General features: G+C 43.3%; 3 protein-coding genes across 13 annotated transcripts in view; 1 reads left to right on the forward strand and 2 right to left on the reverse strand.

The window, feature by feature from the left end:
* Positions 1-7,728, forward strand: part of fmnl1b (formin-like 1b) — a 29,519-nt gene extending 21,791 nt beyond the window's left edge. For 3 of the 5 annotated variants that reach the window (XM_065949210.1, XM_065949207.1, XM_065949208.1), the window contains 11 exons: positions 1-71; positions 192-394; positions 474-708; positions 1,252-1,320; positions 1,435-1,515; positions 1,663-1,792; positions 2,286-2,449; positions 2,584-2,685; positions 2,829-2,924; positions 4,477-4,591; positions 7,049-7,728. The exon at positions 1-71 is cut by the window's left edge and continues 54 nt beyond it. In XM_065949210.1, coding sequence (XP_065805282.1) covers positions 1-71; positions 192-394; positions 474-708; positions 1,252-1,320; positions 1,435-1,515; positions 1,663-1,792; positions 2,286-2,449; positions 2,584-2,685; positions 2,829-2,924; positions 4,477-4,591; positions 7,049-7,149 — 1,367 coding nt within the window. In that variant the 3' untranslated portion in view covers positions 7,150-7,728. Of the gene's footprint in view, positions 72-191; positions 395-473; positions 709-1,251; positions 1,321-1,434; positions 1,516-1,662; positions 1,793-2,285; positions 2,450-2,583; positions 2,686-2,828; positions 2,925-4,476; positions 4,592-6,022; positions 6,103-7,048 lie in introns of all 5 variants that reach the window. The other 2 variants (XM_065949209.1, XM_065949211.1) reach the window with 1 other exon arrangement.
* Positions 7,729-9,586: 1,858 nt separating this feature from the next.
* On the reverse strand, positions 9,587-12,317 carry LOC109976249 (keratin, type I cytoskeletal 10-like). The gene is made up of 2 exons (XM_020626411.3): positions 12,162-12,317; positions 9,587-10,873 (listed from the first exon to the last, which is right to left on the reverse strand). The coding sequence occupies exon 2, from the start codon at positions 10,763-10,765 to the stop codon at positions 9,776-9,778; it is 990 nt and encodes a 329-aa protein (XP_020482067.2). The 5' UTR covers positions 10,766-10,873; positions 12,162-12,317; the 3' UTR covers positions 9,587-9,775.
* A 1,824-nt stretch (positions 12,318-14,141) lies between these two features.
* The window catches only part of LOC109996426 (SRC kinase signaling inhibitor 1-like), an 89,645-nt gene continuing 78,636 nt past the window's right edge, over positions 14,142-25,150 (reverse strand). For 6 of the 7 annotated variants that reach the window (XM_065949204.1, XM_065949201.1, XM_065949202.1 and 3 more), the window contains one exon: positions 14,142-23,358. In XM_065949204.1, coding sequence (XP_065805276.1) covers positions 23,206-23,358 — 153 coding nt within the window. In that variant the 3' untranslated portion in view covers positions 14,142-23,205. The remainder of the gene's footprint in view (positions 23,359-25,150) is intronic. The other variant, XM_065949200.1, reaches the window with a different exon arrangement.

The following is a 25,150-nucleotide window of genomic DNA, read 5'->3' on the forward strand; positions in this document are numbered from 1 at the left end:
GGCAGGCGCTCAAATCCAACCAGGTGGCAGGAACCATCTTCAACGAGCTCGACGACGAACACGTCTTAGAGGTTTGAAACCAACGTTTTCCCCTCTACATTATATATTTTTTTAAAGTGTTTCAATCACTCTAAACAAAAAAACCCACACCGTTCAGTCTCTACATGTTTTTCCCCGTTCTCTTTTCTCAGGAGCTGAACATGGCGGCCTTTGAGGAGCAGTTTAAGACCAAAGCTCAGTCCTCTCCTGTAGAACTGGGCACCCTTAAGATGAAACGGGCCCATAAGACCCCCAGCAGGGTGTCTCTGATGGAGGCCAACCGGGCCAAAAACCTGGCTATCACTCTGCGTAAGGAGGGGATGGCTGCGTCCGACATCTGCTGTGCGATAGAGACGTACGTACCCCAAAACTCACCGACCAGAACATAATGTGATTCTGAAGCAGGTATAATAATGAGATGTTTATCTCTACAGCTACAACCAGAGAGCTCTGAGTCTGGACTTCCTGGAGCTGCTGGAGAGATTCATCCCCACGGAGTACGAGACGAAGCTCATCCACAACTACGAGTGCGAGGGCAGGCCCCTGGACGAGCTCAGCGAGGAGGACCGCTTCATGGTGCGCTTCAGCAAGATCCCGCGCCTCTCCCAGCGAATCAGCATGCTCACCTTCATGGGCAACTTCCCCGAGAGCGTAAAGACAATACAGCCTGTGAGTTCACCTGGGGGGGGAGGGGGGAGGGGGGGAAATGTCAAGCTTTAAACATTCTCACAGATGACGCTGAATGCAAGTTAAAGGTACATTTTAGAAAACTAGCTGCACCCGCCCCCTCCCCTCTGTGCTCCCTCTAAAGCCACGCCCCCTCACTTACATGCACGAGCGCCGTCGCTCCAGAAGCGGACCTCAGCTCGTGTTTTGAGTGTGGGCTCGTGAACGCAAGAAGGTAGAGAACGAGCAGGGAGGTGTCTGATTGGTTCATCAGATTGGTACCTCGTGTCAGACATTGTTTGAACTTTTTACAGACTTACAAACTGATACAGATGATGGATTCTCTTTGTTCCTTTTTCAGAGAACATGAGTTATTAATTTCTGTCAGGACCTAAAGACAGTTTACACCAGAATCTGAAAAAGTGAATCAGGAGGAAATGATGAACAACCCTGCCTTTAATGTTTTCCGTCGTTTATAATCTGTTTAGTTTGGATCTAAGTTGATTTAAATAAAAATAATAATCTGTTTTTAACTCTCTCTGGCAGCAACTGAACGCTCTTATCGCTGCTTCCATGTCGATCAAATCCTCCAGCAAGCTGAAGAAAATCCTCGAGGTGAGTCCACAAATGTTTTACGATCATCACGAACACGATGTCGAAAAAGAAAAAACAGCCGATGTCTGAGTTTTCGTTCTGCATATTGTTCTGTTCTGTTTGTGGTGTTTTTAGATCATTTTAGCGTTCGGGAACTACATGAACAGCAGCAAACGAGGAGCGGCGTACGGTTTCCGCCTGCAGAGTTTAGATCTGGTGAGTCAAAAACTCTCACATGAATCAGTTCACTTCTTCAGTTCACCAGGAGTTCAACCGGCTGTGGAACTTTTCTTTACTTTATCTCAGAATTCTTTGATGTCTGCGTGATGTTTTTCTGTTCAATGACTTTTTTTCAATCGACAGCTCTTAGACACTAAATCCACAGACCGCAGACAGACGCTGCTTCACTTCATCGTCTGCAAAATTCAGGAGAAATACCCCGAGCTCCAGACCTTCTACAGCGAGCTGCACTTCCTGGACAAGGCGGCGCTGGGTGAGCAACATGAACATGAACACAGGTTGACTGTAGTAGGAGTTTTAATTTAAAGGATCAATCAGTGAGATGTGTAGTGAGGTAAGGAGAGCTGGATAAACACTGAAGCTTCAGAGTCCACCACATGGTGACCTGCGTGAGCATCCACTCTGTGGGGGGGGGGGGGGCGCTCTACAATGTTTACAATCTGGACGGCAGTACCCATTTTAAACACTAGGGGTCAGAGTTACATGTTAGCTGTTCTTTAAAGAGCATTATCTGCTGTGTTCCTCCAGCACTGAAATCTCAAAAGAAAAACTAAATAAAACAACTGAAGATCGTTTTAAACCAGAGGAGCAGTGAGTTTTAGAGTGGGCAGGAGTATGATGCACGAAACAAAAGTTACATTTTATAATTTGTTTGCTGATGTTTGCTAAATAATGCACTGACTCCTCCCTCTGTGTGAGTGTGTGTGTGTGTGTGTGTGTGTGTGTGTGTGTGTGTGTGTGTGTAGTTTCTCTGGACAGCATCCTGCAGGACGTGCGCTCTCTGGAGAGAGGTCTGGAGCTGACCAGCAGAGAGTTGTCGGTGGAAAAAGATAATCCAGTCCTGCAGACGTTCCTGAGCAGCAACACAGAGCTGCTCAGCTCTCTCATCGCCGACGGGAAAACAGCCCAGGTCAGAAATAACCCAAACCTGAATCACACATTCTGTACTTAAACACAGACTTCTAAAGATCATTTCAATAATTCTACATCTGATTTTTCTCCTGATCTGACGTATATGTTGCTCTTTTCTCGTCCCTCTTCCAGGACGCGTACGACTCAGCCGTGGAGTACTTTGGGGAGGACTCTAAAACCACTCCGCCCTCCGTCTTCTTCCCATTTTTCATCCGCTTCATTAAAGCGTACAAGGTCAGATTACTCCCTCTTTACTGACTCCTGACGGTACAGATAACAGATAAATGTAAAAGCCAATCAGGCGGCCCCGCTGAGCTCATGTTTGACCTTCAGATGTTCAGAAGATACCGTTACAAACACTTTCTGTTCTCTGACAGCAAGCTGAGCAGGAGAACGAGCTGAGGAAGAAACAGAAAGGCGTTCAGACTGAAGCTCCGCCGACGCCGCCCAAACCTGAAGACACCAGAAACAAGGTGACTAAATATAAAGTGCAAAATCCTGCAGTTCATCAAGTGTCCACTAGAGGCTGGCTGCAGAAGCACAGGAAGTCACATACACACCCATTCTAAAAAGCCTGTTTTTATCCATAGTCAGGCGCGTAGCTGACCTGATTGACAGGTGGGCGCGGTGTAACGGTTTGTCAGGAGGTTTAAAACCCGCCTCAGCTCCAGCTCTCAGCCTGTCGTTAGGTTGACTGAAAGTTAGACTGAGACAGCATTTCCAGCATGGCGGCTGATGAGCCTCCAGCGCCCCCTGTAGGAACAGACGGGTGACGTCACTCAGGCTTCAAACATTCATAAAGCAAAGCAGGAAAACCAAACATGTTTACACTTCTGAGGATCAAATCAGGAGTAATCTGAACCTTCCTGTCCGAGTTATCCTCCAGCTTCTTCAGTTGGGAAGTTAAAGATTATAAGGACAGTCTGTTAGAAACACTTGAATCTTAGTATTTATTATTAAAGTGGAAATATATTTATAAAAACATGAGGGGAAAGAAAATATGTAGAGTAAACGACCTGTGGGTTTTTCTTAATCAAAGACAAAAATATGAGAAATTTATGTGACGGAGAGTTACGGCCACATAAAAGAAACAATCAGAGATTTAAAGAATTAAAAACGTAATATTACGAGATAATTGTCGTAAATTAACAAAAACATTTCAAACAAAAATGTAAGTCCTTATTTCATGATATCAAGGTCAAAGGTCAAAGGTATCTTCATTGTCCCCACAGGGAAATTTGTTTGCAGCCGGAACTACACAATACATAGACTACACAAAGAAATAATCCAGCTGACATTAGGTCTCAAATTTACCAGAATAAAGTCGTATTATTACAAGATTATTGGCGTAAATTAACAAATTTAAAGTCCTTACTTTACGAGATTAAAGTCGTCATAACTGTTCGGTTATGATCCGTTATTAAAAGCTAAGAAGACTAAGGTGTTTTCTTCCAAAGGTCAAAGTAAGTAAAAAATACTGGTGCAGTGTTTACTGATGATAAGTGCTCGCTCATGGAAGATTAAAGCTGGATGTCTGTGAATAAGAAACCGTAGAACAAGACGAGATAACGATGATTATTTATGATTAGTGTTAAAAAACAGCAGATGTGAGTTTAAATGAAAATCATGTTTGTAGAAATGAAAAAAGTCCACGCAGAAATATGAGGGAACAAGTTTCAGAGACTCACAGAAGAATTAATAAACAGACACACACACACACACACACACACACACACACACACACACACACACACACTGACTGAAGGTGTAACTAATCATGGTGCCTGAGCTGCAGGTTTGTTTACAGCCCGTCTGATCGTCTGTCTGCTCGTATTTCTAACCCGCCGTCGTGTTATTATTACCCCGAGGAGCGGTGCAGTTTGTCGTCTGCAGATTGTAAAACACTCAGAGGCCGATCTCCGGAGCGGTAACACACACACACACACACACACACACACACACACACACACACACACACACACACACACACACACACAGCGAGTCACAACATGTTCGATGTTTCAGGTGTGTGTGACGTCCAAACCGCCTCACATGGATCTGATCGCCGAGCTGAAGAAGAGACAGGTGACCCCTCTGGTGAGGGAGGGGAAGGACGGGGCGATCGAGGACATCATCACAGGTACACAACACCTGAGACACACACACACACACACACACACACACACACACACACACACACACACACACACACACTAAATACACACACACACACACACACACACACACATACACACACCTCACAGACACTAAATACACACACACACACACTAAATACACACACACACACACACTAACACACACACACACACACACACCTCACAGACACTAAATACACACACACACACTAAATACACGCACACACACACACACACACACACACACACACACTAAATACACACACACACACACACACACTAAATACACACACACACACTAAATACACACACACACACACGCACACACACACTAAATACACACACACACACACACACACACACACTAAATACACACACACACACACTAAATACACACACACACACACACACACACACACACTACATACACACTAAATACACACACACACACACTAAATACACGCACACACACACACACACACACACACACACACACACACACACACACACACACACACACTAAATACACACACACACACACACACACACTAAATACACACACACACACACACACACACACACACACACACACACACACACACTAAATACACACTAAATACACACACACACACACACACACACACACACACACACACACACACACACTAAATACACACAGTTTTATCATAACTGATGGATTCATAATTTGAGGATATTCCGGTTCCTTCCACGCGCTCTGAGGTGTTTTTTTAAAAAAGGGCGGCTGTGGCTGAAGGTCGGGGGTTCGATCCCCAGCTGCTGCAGCCACACGTCCGATATGTCCTTTAGCAAGACTCTCAACACCAAGACCGCAGCCTGTACAGACTGTGGAAATTGGCAGTTTGAGTTATTGTGTATTTGGCTCATTACTGCCCCCCTAAGGTCAATCACTGCTAAGACACCCAGTAGAACCTCACAGATTTTAGAAGGTGTTTTTCTCCACAGTGGCCACAAGGGGCGACACTGAGCAAACTTTTAAAGGAAACTAAAAACAAAAGACTGTTTTTATGCTAAGCTAAGCTAACTCAGGCTTGATTTCAGATTTCTCTTTCTCTGAGAGGACACAAATTGTTTTTGTTTTTACATTTGTAGCACTCTGAGATTTTATTCTTTATGTTTTGTTCTCAACATTTTGATTTCCCTTCAAAAGAAGTTGATGTAGCTCTTTTAGTGTTTTTTGTTTCAAAGAGGATTTTATTTGTTTCCTCTCTTAGCGTGTTTGTTTGTTTTCATCCTTCAGTTAATCTCCTGTCTCTGCTTTTCTAAACATGTCACCTCGTTTTACTCTTCACTCCTCCTGTCTCTCTTTGAAGGCTAATCTCACTTTTCCTGTCCTCCTCGCTTTTTTTGTCCCTCCTCTCTTCCCGTCTCTTCAGCTCTAAAGTCCGTGCCCTTCACGGCTCGCTCTGCCAAACGCTCCTCTCGTCTCTTCTGTGACTCCGTCTTCAGCGAGGAGGTGACGTCTTTAAATCCCTCACAGCTCTGTTTCTCTGACGCTCTGCTGATGATTCTTTTTCCACAAGCTTTTCTTGGAGTGTAACAGATTTATTTCTTTATCTTTAATGAGTCGGGAGTGAAACATGATGTTCTTGTGCACCTGATTTAAAGGTTATTTTAGTAATTATTTTTAAAGCACAAAAAAACGAGACCTACTCCAGTCGAAGCTGACACTGAATGTAGCTGGAGATAATCTGTTTTTGCATTTAAAGGAGCAGTATGTAACTCTGACCTAGTGTTTAAAATGGGTACTGCAGTCCAGATTCTAAACATTGTAGAGAGCTGTCCTCTCTAGAGTCCATGCTCACACAGGTCACCATGTGGTGGACTCTGAAGCTTCAGTGTTTATCCAGCTCTGCATGGGTCTGTAAACCTTTCTGTGTTCTAACCTCTCTCCATTTTTCAAAAGCATCTCCAATATTGATCCTAGTTTGAGCACGTTTCTGCTCGTGGAGCTTATTAGAAACATGCAGAGGCTTTTTAGCTAGCCCTCCTTTTTTCAGCTGATGTGAGAACGCAGCAGGGGGTGGTGACCTTTATTCCCTGTGATCGCTGCACGACCATAGACTGTCTGCACGATCTCCATGCTCTAATTAAACGGCTGCATTATGTTTAAAAGTTCCTCATTGACTAATATTACCTTTCAGCTCAGGTTGTTAAGTTCTCTTAAAGATACATCATTTGACTTTTTCAAGGAATCCACATCACAATAAGAAAAAAAATGACTCCCAGGATTTAGTCAGTAGCAGACCATCGAGTGCTCGAATAGTTAAAAGTCAACTTTGAAAATGTAACTTTCATGAATCTCTTTAAGGTTGCATGTGTTGATTTGCTGTTTAGAAGAAGTGATTTGTGTTTTCTTGAATACCTGAGTATCTTTCAACGTCCTCGCTCTTTGTCTTCAGATTTAAGGAATCAGCCGTACAGACGGACGGACGGCAGCCGGCGCAGCACCAAGTGGAAACCAGGACAGCAGCTCCACGTGTCCTCAGACATCTCCCTGTGAACAAAAAAAACGAACACAACAACAACTACACACAAAGCACAAAGCGCCGCCATAAACTCACCACAGCAACCGGCTCGTCGTCTCCTGCATGCTGAAGCCTGCAGACGTGAGCCTGCACGAGATCACACAGAGACGCTCCTTCCTGATGAATTAGAAACTGATGATTGTAGAGAGGATCTGTGATTTAGACAATCAGATATAAGAGAGGATATTATCTGCTCTCAGAGATAACCACGCCGGCTGTCATACGAGCTCGTTAAGACGATTAAATGTTCGGCAGAGACGCCGCCGCTCGCCTCAGAGTGACTCTTCAAAGACGTCAAACTTTGATGGACGGAGCGCCGCTCATAAATCATTTTGATCGTTTTCTTTAAAAAAAAGCTCCACACATGATTTTTTAATTGGTTTTATTTGAAGTAGATTATTAATCGAGCTGTCCGTCGTCCCGTCCTCGAGGAAACCTCAAATTCAGGCTGAAGATTTGTAATATATTTAAATTATTTTTACTACTGAGGCGTAATGATGGAGAACTTCGACTGTGCTTCTGCATTTCAACTAATAAACCATTTTATACCGTCACCACGTGTGTGTCTCTTTACTTTATATTTTTACTTTGTTTCCATAAAGTCTGTCCTGTTACATCAAAATGCTAACGTGCTAACATGCTAACATCCTTATTTGAAGCTCAGATATACCGACTAACACACCTTTAAGTCTTCAAATAAGACCATGTGTGTCCCCATATGTTCACCACATTACTGTTTACAGTTTAGAGGAAAGAGAGAGGACCCGGGCGGAGATTATACTTTCAACACTTAGGAAAGAGAAGTGACCACATTACACCTGTCGCTGCTTCCCTTCATGGCTCCCTGTGAGTTTTAATATTGCTTTCAGGATGTTATTGACAGTTTTTATAAAGCCTTTAATGGCCAAGCCCCGCCCTTTTTGTTTGATCTGCAAAGGCTGGCTACACACTCGACCATTTAAGGCCTGATGGGGGCGGAGCAAACAAACACACAGGTGGGGAAATTAAGGAAAGTAAAACTACTAATGCAAGCTGAGGCAAGTGAACAGGGGCGAGTGGCCGAGTGGTTAGGGTCAGTGGATGTTGTCCTCAAAGCGGGCAGCCCGGGTTCAACTCCGACTTATGGCTCCTTTCTTGAATGTCAATCCCCCATAATTTCCTGTTTCACATTTCCTTCCGCTGTAACAAGCTCCAACTTTTGTTTCATTTGCACACAAAAGAAAAAGATTTAAGTTTCTTCAAAGGAGAATAAAAACTACTTTTTCAACACCTGAGCTGCAAGTTAGCGTCACAACATTTAGATGTGGTGTAAGAGAGTCTGCAGAGAGGAAGAGGAACAGCTTCATACCTGAGAGACACTTTCTTTAAAAACAGAGAATATGACGTTTAAACCCTCACTGAGGTTTTTTCTCCTTTTTCAGAAACTGACTACAGCGGACAAAAACAGAAAGTATTTCTCTGCCGGTGACCTTTTCACCCCGCAGATCTTCAATCGATCAAAGCGAGGAAACAACACAAACACAAAGACACAATAACAGAGACTTCTTTCCTCCTGAGATCTGCTCTCGTATGAGCGGTTATTCCTCCTCATCCCGACTAAGACATCCTGAGCTCGGAGGGTTTTCTGCATCGTGTCTTCATCTGCAGATATTTTCTCCTGCTGTTTAAGAACCAGGAATGGATTAACCGCTAATAGGCAATATTAATTACAGATTTATGTTTTTCCTCGACATGAAACGACGGGTTAATTAACAGATTATAAAACGGAGAGCTTTTTCAATAATCTGACTCAGTCATTAAAAGCAAGAAGGCAAAAACACAGATTCAATTTTGTTGGTAAATATCCTGTTTAAGTTATTTTTCAATCACATATCCTCCTCCTCTTCCTCAGTTTAAATAAGTCTCAGAGCTCCTCAAAACGTGTGTGTGAAGTTTCTTGTTCTAAATCCACTCTGATCCTGTATTTGATCATGTCTATAAACCCCTCTATTTCAGCCCTGCTCAGAACAGACTGTTTCTGTGTCTGTACCTTTAAATATGTAAATGAGCTGTGTCTGACCACGCCCCCTCTCTAGAAGGACTTGGGTGTATTCGGTCTTTCTCGCTCCATGTCCTATTGTTTACGGCAAGAAGGCAGACTCAGAGGGCAGAACAAACACCTAGCTGTGGGAGTGTCACCCACCTGGGGGAGGGGCTACTGCCCTTTGTGATGTCATGAAGGGAAAATTTCCAAACAGCCTGTTTGAGCACACATTTTCTGAAAAGTGGAGCAGGTAAAAAGCGTAGAGGATGGACTTTTCTCATCATGGGGGGTTTGTAGACGGAGTAGAGATACATGTTAGAGTTAGAGGAACATGGAGAAGAGTGTGTACAGAATTTGTGACCTTGGAAGATTTCAATCAAAATAAGACATTTAAAAACATATATTGCTCCTTTAATTAAGTATATTCAAAGATCATGAAAATGTTTTTATGCTCAGCTAACAGTGAAGATTTTTACTTTAATTGATTCCCATTAGGTTTCATTTTGTACAATTAATTTTTATTTTTAAAGCAGCTCTATTCCCAGCAGTTGTTTTGAGTCGTGGTTCGCTGACGGTCTTCAGGGTTTCCTCAGTGAAACCAGAACTCGTTGCGCCTCCTCTCTCGTCCTCTTCAGCTCCTCTGTGATTGTTCTGCTTTGTCTCGCTGCTTCTTCAACACCGGAGACAAACTGTGACAGATCCGAGGCCCTCTGAGAGTCAATCAGAGTTCTTTCCAGCGTTGTCACGGACACCAGAGTGTTTTCCATTTGTGCGGCTACACCGCGCACGCCGTCGCTGTCGTCCACTTTCTCGCCCATCGACTTGATCGCCTTCATCTCTTCCATCAGAGGTTTGATGGTCTCTCTGAAATCTCCCGCGGTCTCCTGAATCACTCTCATGTTCTCCGACTTCTTTTTCTGTCTTTTTGAGTCTTTGGAAAAGCGACCGAAGATGCTTCCCACTAAGTAGCTCGCAAATCTTGTTGCGTACAACCCGCCAAAAGCACCGCCGACCGCTCCGCCCGCAGCGCCGACCGTCCCGCCGAAAATACCTCCGATTGAACCTCCGGTCGCACAACCGATGGTGAACCAAGCCACATCGCTGACGACGCCGTGAAGCGGACTCTCAGATCCTCCCGCTGCGGCGCCAACTGCTCCTCCAACAGCGCCACAGAAAACTCCCCCGACCACGCCGCCCAACACGCTGCCCAGGAAGCCCACAGTCGCACCGACTGCGCCAATTTGACCACAAATCCTGGTGAACGTTGCCGCACTGACGGCGCCCAGGAAGCCCCAAACTCCTCCAGAAACGACGCCGCACGCTGCTCCGAGAGCGCCTCCAAACACGGTGAACACGACCCGCACCGGCTTGTTCTCCGGAGCGCCCTCTCGGAGGCGAGTAGCCGTCAGCGTGAAGCTCTCGGAGACTCTCAGGAGACGATCTCTGCGTTGGCTGTAGAGGCAGGAGAACGCCGTTAATCTAACGATGAGTTCGTCCTTAATGTTCGTCTGAGGGAGGAAAACTCTGTAGGTCGAAGAGCCGCCTTCAAAGTCAAATAGATCGTCCATCTTCAGAGACGATCTTCACAGAAGTCCATCAGAGGATCGACGAGCGGCGAGGTCAATCTCACTCACCAGAAGTGCTCATCAGGGACGGGAAGGTTTTCTCTTTTCTGCCTGTGTTTGAAAAACAGATAAAAGTTTAAAATAATCAACATGAACAGATGGAGAACAAAACATTTATGTAAAAAGGTTTTCCCTTTTTAAATCAGAGTTTTTAAGTAATTTAAAGTCAACAAATGTGAAAGTCTACTGAAGCGTTTTGCATTCACTTGAGGAAAAGTGAGTTTTTTTTCCCCCTCCATTTTTCTGAATTACCAAAATAAAACCCGACAGGAGCTCTCATTTAGGCCACTTAAGGAAGCAAACCTTCCCCGACTGGTTTGTCTCTTCTAGTTTTATTTCATAATCCTTATGTTCTTATTAATACAGAAACAACTGCTTCTTTTTTCCCAGGAATAATTCTTAAACTGAGCGTTTATTTCTTTAAGATAGAGTCAGTTTGTTTTTCCTTCAAAATAAAATACAGATGAAGCTGCTCCATTGTCCCTTCTGGGCCTCCGTACATGTGTGGTGGTGACTGTGTCTGCAGAGACTCTGTCCTCTGACTGGATTTTACTGTTCTGCTTTGGTCTGGTTGACTCGGGACATTTCTGGGCGGAGCTGGTGTGTTTCCTCCAGCCAATGACAGCGCAGAAGGTGAGTTTAGGAGTGGATACAGTTCAGTGATTGGACGAGACTCAAACCGGTGAATATGACGGACTTGCACGTAGCAGCAAAGAATAGAAAATATAATCATTGTGAGGAGAAACACCAAGCGCATAAAGCTTGTTCTAAAACGAGGGTGAACCTTGTGTTGTCTTTTACCCGTGGACGTGGAGTTGGTCTACTTCCTGTTGGACAGGAAGGTGACAAACACAGGTGGTTAGCTTGTGCTAGCGTGCATTAGCTTGCAGTGTAGGAACAAGCAGTAAACGTACACACTACATCCTGCAGGGGGCGGAGCTTCTGGGGGTTGTTAAAATAAATAACATCTATTGTCTTACTAAAAATCAATTAAACTATTTATTCAAGTCTAAAACCTTTTTCCCAACATTTAAAAAGTGCTGTTAAAGTTCATGATCGTGGCACTTTTGACCCTCCATACGAGCTGTGTCAGGAGGTTGTGTTAAACGGACATGACTCTTTTATTACATGCTCTAAAATTATTCCAGTTTGGGAAGTTTTATGATCTCAACTTACTACTGCCGCAATCGTCTTAATCGTTTTCACAAACCCAAAGATGACTTTAGAAGCTCTGAGAGAAACATGCAGGACTTTAATCCTGTTGAATATCAGTGAGTGAAGCTGCAGCTCTGACTTGTTTCAGTAGATTCAGACGAGTGTTTTATCTTTTTGTACTTACAGTCAGTCGACTATTCCACCAGCTTCTGTTTCTTCAGAGACGACCTGCTCTCCTTTTTCTCTCCAAAAATAAAGTTCTCACTCAGACGCAGGCTGAGTAAACGGTCTGCTCGGTCTGATTTGCTCAGAGGACAAAGATCAGGAAGTGAAGCCTTGAGAGCACGAGGGCGGGGCCTCTGCTGTTAATCACTTCCAGGTACCTCGAGGGGACAACAGGAGACACCAGACGAGTGCAAAACGGCTCGATTTATTATGACAACAAAGAAAAGATCAGACATGTCCAAACTGTAATCTGCAGACTGGGAGGTGATGTTTGTGCTCTGGAGGGTCAAACTGTAATAAAAGTAAAAACACACCTTCACTGATTAGAACCCTGTGAAGGTATTACTGCTGGAATCTGCTTGTGCACGTGTCCGTCCAAACCTGAGCGTTAAAATGATTTTAAACATGCTGATAGCATGACATGGCCTGAAGGTCGATATTAAGAATGTAAAAAGAAACAGAGACATAAATAAATACATATTCTCCACATTGAAGCTTCGAGTCCATGACATCTTAACAATAAGGTGTCTCGTATCCCATTACTCCTATTCCTATTCTTAATTACCTTTGGCAGTAAGAGCTTAAAAACTTTTTTGGTCTTTTATGTACGGCCTATTTGAGCTGGAAAAATCTGGAAAGTTTACAACCAGCTCCAGGAGAAAGAGTAACAACCAGCTACCTGAAGATATTACTGTCAGATCCATAACATTAACTCTTGTTCCAGGATCCAACAAGAACGCATCACTAGATCACTCTCGCAACCATCAATCCCAGTTATTAATGTTGTTATTGTTTTATTTTATTTTTATTTTTATTTTTATTTTTTAATTATTTATTTTTAATTTAATTAATTTATTTTTGCATTGTTAAGGAGAGCTTGGAACACAAACATTTCATTGCCAGCTATGACTGCTTTGCCTGTTATGTTGTGCATTTGACTAATAAAGATAACTTGAACTTGAACTTGAACTACCCGCTTACAAAAACAGTTGAGGTCAGAGGTCGTCTGGAATCAGGTCCCACATTATATCAGGCATTTCAAGCAGGCGTATAAACATCTCCTGATGAACGGACAAACTTGCAACCACTGATTTAACTAATTTATGTTAATTTCATGTTCAAACTACTCGGACCAAGATTGTTTTTTGTTTATGTGAATTAAAATCTTACTTCATGATACGGACTTATCGTGTCATGGAGGTGAAGTCATTTCCTTTTCCAGCACTCTGAGTGACAGGATGCTGCTGCTAGCTGTCTGCTCGGCTAATCTGAGGAGGAGGTAAGTCATTATAATTAACTTTCATAGTGTTTGATGCACATGACATACAGGATACTTGAAACACAGGTAACAGGAGGTGACTTATCGGGCTTTCACACTTCAATCAAACATTATTTATAAAGCACCTTTCAGACAAATTAAATTGGCAGTTCAAAGTGCTTTACAAGAGTGCAGAAAAGTTATTGATGAAAGTAGTTTATAGTTTATAAAATCATTGAGACTAATGCACACCAATAAGAATTAAAACAATTTTTTATATAAAAATGAAAAAATAAAATACGACACATAAAAGCAATAAGATATTAAAATTAATACATAGGAGAAGAATATTTAAAATTGTAGTAGGATAAAAAAAGACAATACAATAATGTTAAGATTTGAATTTATATAAAAGCCAGACTGAGTTTTAAGACTGCGTTTAAAAATCTCTAGATATTCTGGGCTCCTCTCAGACCCTCAGGAAGGTCGTTCCACAGTCTGGGAGCGTAACAGCTGAAAGCAGCATCGCCAAAGGTTTTCTGTCCTGCTCTGTGGAACAACTAAAAGACAGGAACTTGCAGAAAACTCTGGAAAAACTGTTTCCGGGAGGAGTTGTATATTTTCAGAGTGGACAAGTAAAGAAGTAAAAGAAGGCCGTAAAGAGACTCACACTCACAAACGTCAGGTATAATAAGAGGGTCACCTTTATTGTCACAAAAACACAACAGGAACGTACAAAAGCAGCAACCTTTTTATTCTTTTTTGTTTTTTTAAAGTCTGGTTGATTTTTCTCACACGAAGCTGCAACTTTGACTCTCCATAACACAAAGTTTGCGTCGTGTTGTTTTGCACGGTTTGAGTTGGTCTTGAGTTATACGTACGGACTCTGTAGTAGATTATCATTCTTGGTCACGATTCACAAACAACACGTACCCCACACAGCAGGCAGCACTCTCACACGGAGGGGGGCGGGGCTTCAGGATTCTTCTCACAGTTAAGAGTTATATCGCCTTTTTTTCTTCTGACCCCCCCTTCTCATTTTTCACATAATACAAAATCTATGTTACTGTACAATCTGTTAATCTATCATACACTCACAGGTATACACAGAATTATCCACAAAGAAAGGAGACCTCTGTAGACCCAGCGTGCAGATCTCCAGGAATGTTTACAGTATGCATGCCAAGTCGGGATTCTTTTTTTTTAATCACCCCGTTTCAAAAAGAAAAAAAAAATCTCCACATAATTCTGTTATAGATTATTTGTGTTTATATACATTTTCTGAACATCCACAAATGGTTTTGGAACAATCAACACATTCATCAATAAACCATCAATAAAGTGTAGAGCGCGCCGCGTACTGGACGGACACGAGAAGGTTATAGTAGAGAGGAACGGCTACAAAACGAGGCGTCTACCGTCGTGAGGCGATCGTCTCAGAGGAAGGAGGACGTGTGCTTTTCTTTTTCTTTTTTGTTTTTACAAATGAGGCGGTGACTTTCTGTGACCCCTCCCCCCCTCTCGCTTCCACCCGACCGCCCGCTGTGATCGATGTTAGCAGAACAAAAATACAAAAATCTTCAACGCAGAAAAATAATAATAATTTACATTTAGTCGATGTGTCACATGCGTATGAGTCGTCGTCTTCTTCAAGTATAAAAATACAAAACAAGCTTGATTATTATAAAACATAGATGACTTTGTCTTTTTTACATGTTAATAAAGCTCTCAAACTAAAAACTAAATGATCCTTTAATATACATACAATATATCTGTGATGTGATTCAGGTTACACTGTGACTGCGCTCGTCTATGTGCGTGCTAGCTTGTAATGCTAATTCTGATACTACTAATACATTCCTGTAATGTATTCACGATTAAAGAGAAACGTCCAGCTCTTGTGTGCACACTTCTTACACGTTCACGTCTTCTCAGTCTCTCGCTCTCTTTTACTCTCAGCAGCTGTGTCGCCTCCACGCTTTGATTTACAACCACACCGCTCTCAAACACGTGTTTGTTCAGGAGGCTTTTATAAAAGAATACTGTCTGTGTTTCTCTTTCATACATAATACTCATCTTTTACTTTGTTTTAAGACGAGTGCTTGGATGATATCGTTTTTTATTCCTTCAGCAGAATATAATATATATTTAATTCAAAGTGAACATCCTGATGGACTCACATCAAGAGAATGTGACCAAAACTGTTTCCAACGATTTATCACTTTATGGTCTTATTTGTTTAAAATGTTGAAGAAGAATGTGCGACTTTTAGATCCAGTAGATGTCGCCCTTGAGCTCCAGCATGAATGAAACCAAAACAAGCTGCAGTTTGGCCACGCCTCCTCCATCCTGAAGCCCCCGCTCTCCTCCAGAGACACACCTCCAACCCCCTCTCCTCCACAGGGAGGAGTTTAGCTCAATATTGTCCTTTGCTCGAGAAGCAATCACCACCTGTGTCCTGCATTGTTGTGTTAGCATGCTCATTTTAGCGCTCTTTAGTTAGCTCATAGCTTAGCATTTCATGGGAATGAGCGTGATCTAAAAACTCTTACTAACATCCAAATAATCAGTGAGTATGTTCTTCTTCTTCTCTCTAGTTCTTGACTAAAACAGCTTTTATACAGAAGGGGAGGAGCCGGCCGTCCCGTCCATGTAAACACACGTTTACACAGGATAGACTTGATTTATGATTTATTTATGTGGAACATGTCGCACATTCTTCCTTTAACCTTCACATTTAAACATAAAGATCTGTTGTTTTCATTAAAGTGATCGATGCTGTTCTTCTTTCATCTGACATATGTTACTATTTTAGCGCCATACTGAGCTGCTTCTTGTAAATTCACCAAATGTATCCTCAAGATTTCCACCTTTGTTTCATTTCTTCTTAACTCATACCGCGTCTCTGATAGATTTAGATTTTCTTCCATATGAATATAAACATTTATCTCATATATGTAGAGCTGTTGATTTATATGAAAAGTTTCACTTTTATTTCAGAGAAAATCTTTTTTTTTTGTGCAGGTGAACTTGTGACTTTTATCTCAGATAATAAAAATGTTTATTCTTATTCATTTACATCTTTCATCTTTGGGAGTATCCACTGTCTTTCCTTTAAATGTGTGACTTTCATCTCAAAGAATTTCAAACGTTTTTGGTTACTTTACGACTTCTGTCTCAGAGATTATCAGGAAGGAGTTTCTCAACTTTCTCGCTCAGGTTTTTAATTGTAATTTTTTCAACTTTGACCTTTTAAATATGTAGTTTTTCGCAGATTTTAACCCCCCCCCACCCAGCTCCACCATTTCTGGATCTGTAATTTTGATCTAAATGTTTCCTAAAAGGGCTCAACATGCAGGAACTTTGCTGTTACAGCTGTTGCAAAACAAGTTTGCACTCTAAGTTCTGTACTATTTAGTATTTTTCACCCTTCATTGAAGATCTGTGAACCCAAGTCAACTTGAGCATCGTGGTCCTGGGCTCACAGATCCTGGGCTCACAGATCCTGGGCTCACAGATCCTGGGCTCACAGATCTTGGGCTCACAGATCTTGGGCTCACAGATCTTGGGCTCACAGATCTTGGGCTCACAGATCTTGGGCTCACAGATCTTGGGCTCACAGATCCTGGGCTCACAGATCTTGGGCTCACAGATCTTGGGCTCACAGATCCTGGGCTCACAGATCTTGGGCTCACAGATCTTGGGCTCACAGATCCTGGGCTCACAGATCTTGGGCTCACAGATCCTGGGCTCACAGATCTTGGGCTCACAGATCCTGGACTCACAGATCTTGGGCTCACAGATCTTAAGTTAGATTGTTAGATTTGGTGGATGATTATTAGTAAGTGAAGATGTCAGAGGTGCAATCCCTCTTCTGATTCAAACTTCAGGTCAAGAGGTGTTCATGTGAAACAGAACTAGAGAGGAACATTTAACCTCATTATTGTTTTGATGACAGCCGGTCTGACTCCCTGGGGAGATCTTTTGATGACCTTAACTTACAGTAAAAGAGATCGATTAAAGTCTCACGCCTTCACGATGATCAGATTGACCCGAGCTCTCGCTCCTCGTGTTTTTAGTCCGGCTGAGACCTGAGAAGCAGACAGAGGATGAAGAGAGGGAGGAAGAGGAGCGGAGGACCGGCTCACAGACTGATGTGATGTGAGGGGGAACATCAGAGAGACTGATGGTGATTGGCCGGGAGGATGAGCAGCGTTTCTGCTGGAGCACAAGAAGCAGCCGTCAGTGACAAAGAAAAAGAAGAAAAAAAAATCTCAGCACTGCCCCCCCCCCCCCCCCCCATCCCAAAAAAAAAGCAAAGCGGAGAGGGAAGATCAAAAGGAGCAAAACAAGAGTCAAAAACAAGAAGCAGTGAGAGGGAAGGGAAAAGAAAAAAAGACACAAATCAAAATTTATAAACAGACATACCGCTTTGTATTTCAAGTCATCTAACATCTGAGTTTCTAGAATTAGGCCCCGCCCCCCTGCTCTAACAACACTCTGTGTTTTCATCTCTGATTGGTCGACAGGGACGTCAGGTTTTGGTGCATCGAGTGACGGTCCTCGTGCTTGTGCGGAGAGAGAAAGAAAGAGAGAGTAAAGCATGAGGCAGAAATAAGGCTGAGATCATCGAGCTGCTGTTAGAGAACAGAGACGAAAAATCTGTCCTGATTCAGCTCTCTTCTTCTTCTCCTCCTCCTCTGTGTGACGCAGCGAGGAGGAGAGGAGGAAGGGAGGAAGGGAGGGAGTACATAAGAGAAGATAGGAAGGATAATGTAAGGTGGGGAGGAGAGGAGAGGAGAGGAGAGGAGAGGAGAGGAGGAAAGGAACCGAACCTGGAGGAGATCAGAGGCAAGGAGAGAAAACTAGGACATGAGATAATGAAAGTAGAGCAGAGGAAGGAAGAATGAGATGACCAACAGTAAAGTATACGGTGGAAGGAGGTAAGGAGAGGAGAGATGAACAGAGAAGCAGCCAAGGACAGGAGATAAGGAAAGTAAGAGAGGGAAAGAGGAAGACTCAAGCTTCGGAAAAATACCAGGATAAAAGATAAAAGGAGGTAAAATGAGGAGAGGAGACAAGCATGCAAGAGGGTAGGAGAGGAAACAAGGTGAGGGGAGAAGAAATAAGAAGATGCAGAGCAAAGAGATAAGGATAGAAGACAAGGACAGGAGATAAGGAAAGTAAAAGACAAGAAGAGAGGAGAGGAAACGAGGCGAGAGAAGCAGATATGGGGGGGGGGGGGGGGGTAACTGGGAGGTTTGTTTACATCCTGTCTGTTTGAAGCTTCAGTTTGTTGAGATGTCTGGCTTCTCAAAATCTCCATTTGTCATTATAATCATTCAGAACCGACAGACTGACAGCGGGAACAACAGAACCACATCCTGAATGAGGCTGAATGAGTAAAGGAGGTAAGGACGTCAGAGATATTAACGCCCCCGTCTGAGTGACAGTATGAAATAAAATCACTGTTTGGCCAACACAGCTCGAGCACACAGATGGATTCTTTGCAGCCTGGTGAGGATTAAACCCCGACTGTAACGCCTTTACAAACCACCAGCCTCACAAATCATGTCGTCTCGATGCTCAGATTGTTTGTTCCTGCGTTGAAAAAGAACTGAACAAGGAGGACGCAACCGAGCTTGACGACAGAGTCATTTCAACAACAACAACAAAAAAAGAAAAAAAAGAAAACAGATTGTGGTGACAAGGTGCTGCGCGCTGCCTCGGGGGGGACACTCGTACATCTGTGGCTCTTTCAGCCAATGAAAGCAGCCGCAGACAGGTGCAGCTCCCGGCCTCGGAGAGGGATGCAAAGAGCACCGCCTCTTTTTATCTTTTAACAGAGCAGCAACTTCACCCTCAAAACCAAATTCTGTGTCGGAAAGAAGTTTTAGAGTACTGGGTCACAATTTCTTTTAGCAGTGAACACAAAAAATAAAACTATAAACGGACTGAAATGGCAGCAACTTTGAGTTTTCTTTAGTGTGTTTCTTTTTTACTTCATCATGAGTCTTCATATGAAATATTAAATGTCCAATCAGTAAATAATAAAGGTATCTAACTATATGATCATTAAGGAAACATGCTATGTTGAAGTGCTGACTTCTCTGACAACAATGCAGCAGCCAGTATGTCCTCCTTCTAACTTTAGATTCTGCTCCTGAATGCTCTGGATTTGTTTGGACCAGAGAAGGTAGGCGCTTTTAAGGCGACCCCAACACGGCCGTTTTGGACGCCCCTCAGTTTGTCAGATATGAGAGCAGTTATCAGGTCAACAGGTGTTGCAGTGATGGAAGCGGGCAAGAGAAGTGGTTCAGATAGAAGTGATTGTACCCGACCTAAAAAGCCTCTGCATGTTTCTAATAAGCTCCACGAGCAGAAACGTGCTCAAACTAGGATCAATATTGGAGATGCTTTTGAAAAATGGAGAGAGGTTAGAACACAGAAAGGTTTACAGACCCATGCAGAGCTGGATAAACACTGAAGCTTCAGAGTCCACCACATGGTGACCTGAGTGAGCATCCACTCTAGAGAGGAGGGGGGGGGAGACAGCTCTCTATGATGTTTAGAATCTGGACTGCAGTACCCATTTTAACTACTAGGGGTCATAGTTACATATTGTGGAAGTTGTCTTTCTATTCTAAATTTACACCAAGTTATATCATGTTATCTCAAACTCACTCCTGACTGTGTCAACATGGAAATAACACCAAATAAAATAAATTGGCTGCTTCCTCTCAGGGTCTCTGGACTATAAATGTTTACACAGCTATAAAAAAAAGGGAATATAGTTGGTATTCAGGAAGACATACAACATAACCAGCTCTGAATACTAATCCTGGAGGTCTCTCTGTGGAGCGAGGCGACACGCTCGTCCAGATGGTACAGACATGTCACCTGGAGGTCAGCCATGTTAGCCATGTGCTAACTGCTGTTACGGCTAATGGAAACTACTGCCGCTGCTTCTCATAACCTGGATTTAAAGTCTATAAAATAGGTCTGAGCTCCTGTGGGCAGGCAGCTCTTAAAGGAGGGTTAGATGAAATATTGTATAAATGAGACACTGAATGTTTAATGGCTGAATTCATGAATTAATCAAGTTTCCTGAAATTCCCCAAACGCAGAAAAAGAGACGATGAGTCTGGGTGAAAATGTGGTTTGGTGTGAGCGGTTAAAGGTGTGCTATCATTCCTCCTTTTTGGGGGCATTTTCTGGAATCTCTTTTTCTAGGAGCTGTGGTCGAGGATTGACGGCGACCTTACTCAGCAGGTCGGGGCGGTTTGAAGAGTGTGCAGGAGCAGATAAGACGAGTGGAGCTTCAGGTTTAAGAAGACCAGCTTCACAGTTCACATGTGGAGGAGCGAGTTCATCCTCTCAGAAACAGACTCAGTGACAGCCTCTCTCCGGCCTCTCTGGAGCCTGAAGCGTGTAGAGTTTACATTTTTAAAATATTGTTTTCTTTCTCCTGTTTCCTCAACATGGCCACATGATGACATATTTCTTTCCTTCAGTGACATTTTCTTTTCCCTTTCGCCCGTAGCTTCTTAAAGTTACATAACACTGAGAGGAAAAAGCTGTTGACAGGTTTCCTCTGAACTTTATTTAACGCATGCTGAAATATCTGATTTGAAGCGGAGAGCAGCTGAGGGAGGAATGGGGCATGACTGGTCGTCTCCAGGACGGACAGACACTGACACAATGTTGAACTTTTCTTTACTTCCACGTGTCGCTGTCGGGCGACTTTCTGCACCCGTGACTCGAGGTGTCAGTGACACGAGTGAACGAAGCATCCAGTCACAGCTGCTGTGTTTGAGGCTTTTTGCTTAGACATGAAACACTTCATGTTAAATCTATGATATACCAAACATCTTATTATTACCCTCAGCCAGGAGGTTTTGTTTTCAGTGTACCTGAAACATTACCTGCAGAACGCATTAAATGTAATATTCATCTAGTGAAATAATCTCCAAAGGTCCTATAACACTTAGTGTTAGTAGTGAATACCTTAGAAACAACCTGTTTTTTAAAGCTGTTATGAATGTGCATGTGTGGTTGAATGCATGAAGGTCTGTAGTGAATGTTATTCTGATTTCAGAGATGCATGACAAATGAGTGGTTAGGGCTTTAAATCTGACCTGTGGCTCATTTGCAGCTCTCTCTCCCTGATTCCTGACTCGATCCACTGTCCTATCTCTAAGATCATTTTCACATTAGGGTTGATTGTTTTGTACTGGGCCCCCTCCCCTGTCCCCCGCTGGTCTGCGTTCACATCATCGTTCTGTACCCGAGTACTCTTGTGTATGTACACACTGCGATACAGCAGGGGGCAGTATGCACATAGTTGGTTTGCAAATCCGCCAAAAGGCAGAAAGAAGAAGAAGCAACCACTCGCAGACTGAGTCCATCCTGTTAACTGTGGATGTTTTTGTTATTTCTAAGACTTCCACATCTACCGAGCACTTTAGAGGACTAAATGGGACCACGCTGCTGGTTTTTGAAGTGACTGGAGCGGATTAGAATGACGTCATAAAGCGGTCCACTTCCTTGTTTGAGCACGGTTGCGTTCACATCTCCCGCCGACTCTACTCGAGTACACATGAATCACACCTCTTCAAGCGGGGTATACGGTATATTTGTGTTCACACTGATCAAATGAGCCGGACTCTGGGGTCAAGTGTACGGAAAATCTGGACCCGGGTCGCTAATGTGAAGCCACTCTAATTCTCTTCTTGAGCACCTTCTCTGATGCAGAAGCTGCAAATGATTCCAGTTATTGCAAAAAGAAAAAAATGGGGAAACAGTACTAGGGTAACACTTCTCTGTCATCAGCTGTTAAGTTGCTCGTTTGATTTATTATCCTTGTGGTTTAGTTTTGATTCCACACAAGGTTTTTGTTCAGTCTTCCTCCTCCCTCCCCTTCTTTCCTCTCTTATACTTTTCATAAACATCTTTATTGCACTCGTTAAACTGAAGTGCTCGTCTACAAAAAAAAACCTTTCCCAGCCGACCTAACACCTTGTGCTTCTTCTCTCTTGTCATCTTGCATAATCATTAGTAGCATTCAAGCTGTTAAAAGGCAATTCTGCGTTAGCTAGCTTAATGGATCGGGGCCTCTTGGCTGGAATGTGGACCTCTCAGCTGCTCGATGCCAGCCACACAGACGAACACATTACAACACTTTTTCTTCTGCTAGCCTTGAGATTTTTTAAAGGACAGGTGATAGAAAGAGCAGCAGTGTGAATCGTTTCTGGATAAAAAAAAAAAAGGGGGGGGGGCAAGGGATGAGGGTTCAGCGAGAGAAAAAGAAAAAGGCTGGATCATGGTGAGATTTCATTAAGTTGACGTTGAGATATGAGATAAGTCCGTGGCTCTGCTGAAATCATGTCGCACGATGAAAGAGAAGTTGGCTATTAGAGTAAAGCTAGCTTGATCAGATCACGAGCACCACCTTCATCAGGAAATCAAAACATCAACATACTCGTACGACAAAAATCTCTACGCAGGCTAGTTTAGATCCAGTAACTCAAATGTCAAAACACACATCAAGAACTGGTAAAAATCACGGCGTCTGGAGATAGTCCCCCCCCCCTCCCCCTCCCCTCTCTCTCTGGTTTCTGAGTTATCTCATTGTCTGCTGGTTTTCGGCCTACACAGTTTTTTTTCTGATCTCGCAGAAGTTGCAGGAAAGCGTCGTCTGAGGTGACGGCAGAGAGGCAGACGCAGCGTCAGAGGTGGAGCTTTTTTAGAAGTGGAATACCTGCTGCTGGCCCTGGACTTTGGGGAAATCCTCTTTCTGCTTGCGGGTTTTTGGCCTCTCCAGGCTTCCTTGCTGAAGGTGTTTGAGTCTCGCTGCGACCGTGGGACCTTTCATCGGCCCCGGAGAGTTGCTGCTGTTCTGTGGGAGCAAAGAGAAATCAGAAGTGAGGATCTGATGATTAGACGTAGGAGGTTTTAGAGGGATGGATTCAAAGAGCTGCCATTTTCACTTCCTCATACTTGATCACATACTGTATTCATTTTATATTTGAACCGGCATGGCTTGTTTCGCTCTGTGCTTCCCTAACAGTTGATCAAGCAGCAGAACTTCAGACAATCTCTTTCCTGTTACACTTAACACAAACATGGCGATGACAGTTTCTAAGCTGCTGCTGCAGAGGACCGTGCCTTGTTTTTTTTTTTTAAATTGAGTAATTTTTTTTTGGATAGGACGGCTGAGGTGGGACAGGAAATGCCTGGAGGAGAGAGAGAGGGCAGGACATGCAGCAAATGGCCAAGGCGGGAATCGAACCCACAGCTGCTGCGACGAGGACAACAGCCTCTCTCAGGGAGCGACACAACCGCTGGGAAATATTAAACACATCTAGTTCAAAACACTGGGTGTTTATCAGCTGCTTTTGTCATATCAAGTTAGAGAATTTTGCCCCTGTAAGGTTATCTGCTGTGACCTACAACGTGTCCAGTTTCAGTCCTTAACCTTTTCCTGGATTTGTAAACAGCACAGTCTGAGAGAATGAAAATACCTCATGGAGGGAAATATTGTTTTCGAGATTGACACAAGAAGGAGACTTGTTTTTTGTTCTACTGACATTAATCACTGTTTGCAGATCTTTAAAACAGAGCTCGATGCAACAAAAGCCTTCAGAGAATTAAAACCAGTTCAGAATTTAAAACACCTGCAGGTGAGAAAATAGATTCTTTGAGAAAAAAAAATCTGTCTGCAGCTCTGAACCTGAAATCCTCTCCCTCCCTCCTTCCCTCCCTCCCTCCCTCCCTCTTCTCTTTTTCCCTTATTTTGACAGCTACCTGCTCAGCTCGGTTCAGAGATAATTCCAACGCAAACAAGAGCTCTTTACTCAGCTAAAAATGTCACCTGAGCCGTTGAGTGTTCACAGACTGGAAGTAAAAAAACTAAATACATCATCTGCTTCACTCCATGACTCACACAGCGCACATCACACCGGCAATTACGAGGCTGAACATTCACACGGCTACAGCATGAGTGAGAGAAGAAGAAAACAAAAACTCTTACAAGTGGAGATAAAATCAGGTGTTCATTCAGAGGAAGCTGAAGGTCACGAGCTGGTTAACGAGGTTAGGAAGAGAAAGGCAGTGAAACCACATCAGAGGCAGCGTGCAAGATTTACTCTTCCACTAGTAACACTGTTCTTACCATCTTTTAAAGGTCGGTGCATAAAAATGTGGCACTTGTTAAGAATTCATGTGTGACTGTGCATGCTCGTGTGCTTGCTTTCGTTGCATAATCTGGCTTTGCATTGATGTAAAGATTGTCAATGACTTTGCAATAAATCTAATATGCAAATAATATCTCCTATATTCATATCAACTAACATGTGTCTCTAGTCCGTCTTCAAACCCCCCAATCATGAGAAAAGTCCATCCTCTCCGTTTTTTGCCTGCTCCACAGAAAATGTGTGCTCAAATAGGCCGTTTGGAGATTTTCCCTTCATGACATCACAAAGGGCAGTAGCTCCTCCCCCAGGTGGGTGACACTCCCACAGCTAGGTGTTTGTTCTGCCCTCTGAGTCTGCCTTCTCACCGTAAACAATAGGACATGGAGCGAGAAAGACCGAGCGCACCCAAGCCCTTCCAGGGAGGGGGTGTGGTCAGACACAGCTCATTTACATATTTAAAGGTACAGACACAGAAACAGTCTGTTCTGAGCAGGG

Source organism: Labrus bergylta, chromosome 21, assembly GCF_963930695.1.
Source record: "Labrus bergylta chromosome 21, fLabBer1.1, whole genome shotgun sequence".
In the NCBI taxonomy this organism is placed as follows: Eukaryota; Metazoa; Chordata; class Actinopteri; order Labriformes; family Labridae; genus Labrus; species Labrus bergylta.

Coding starts and splice junctions, on each gene's coding strand:
- LOC109976249 (XM_020626411.3), bottom strand. CDS start 10,765: ATGGACGATCTATTTGACTTTGAAGGCGGCTCTTCGACCTACAGAGTT.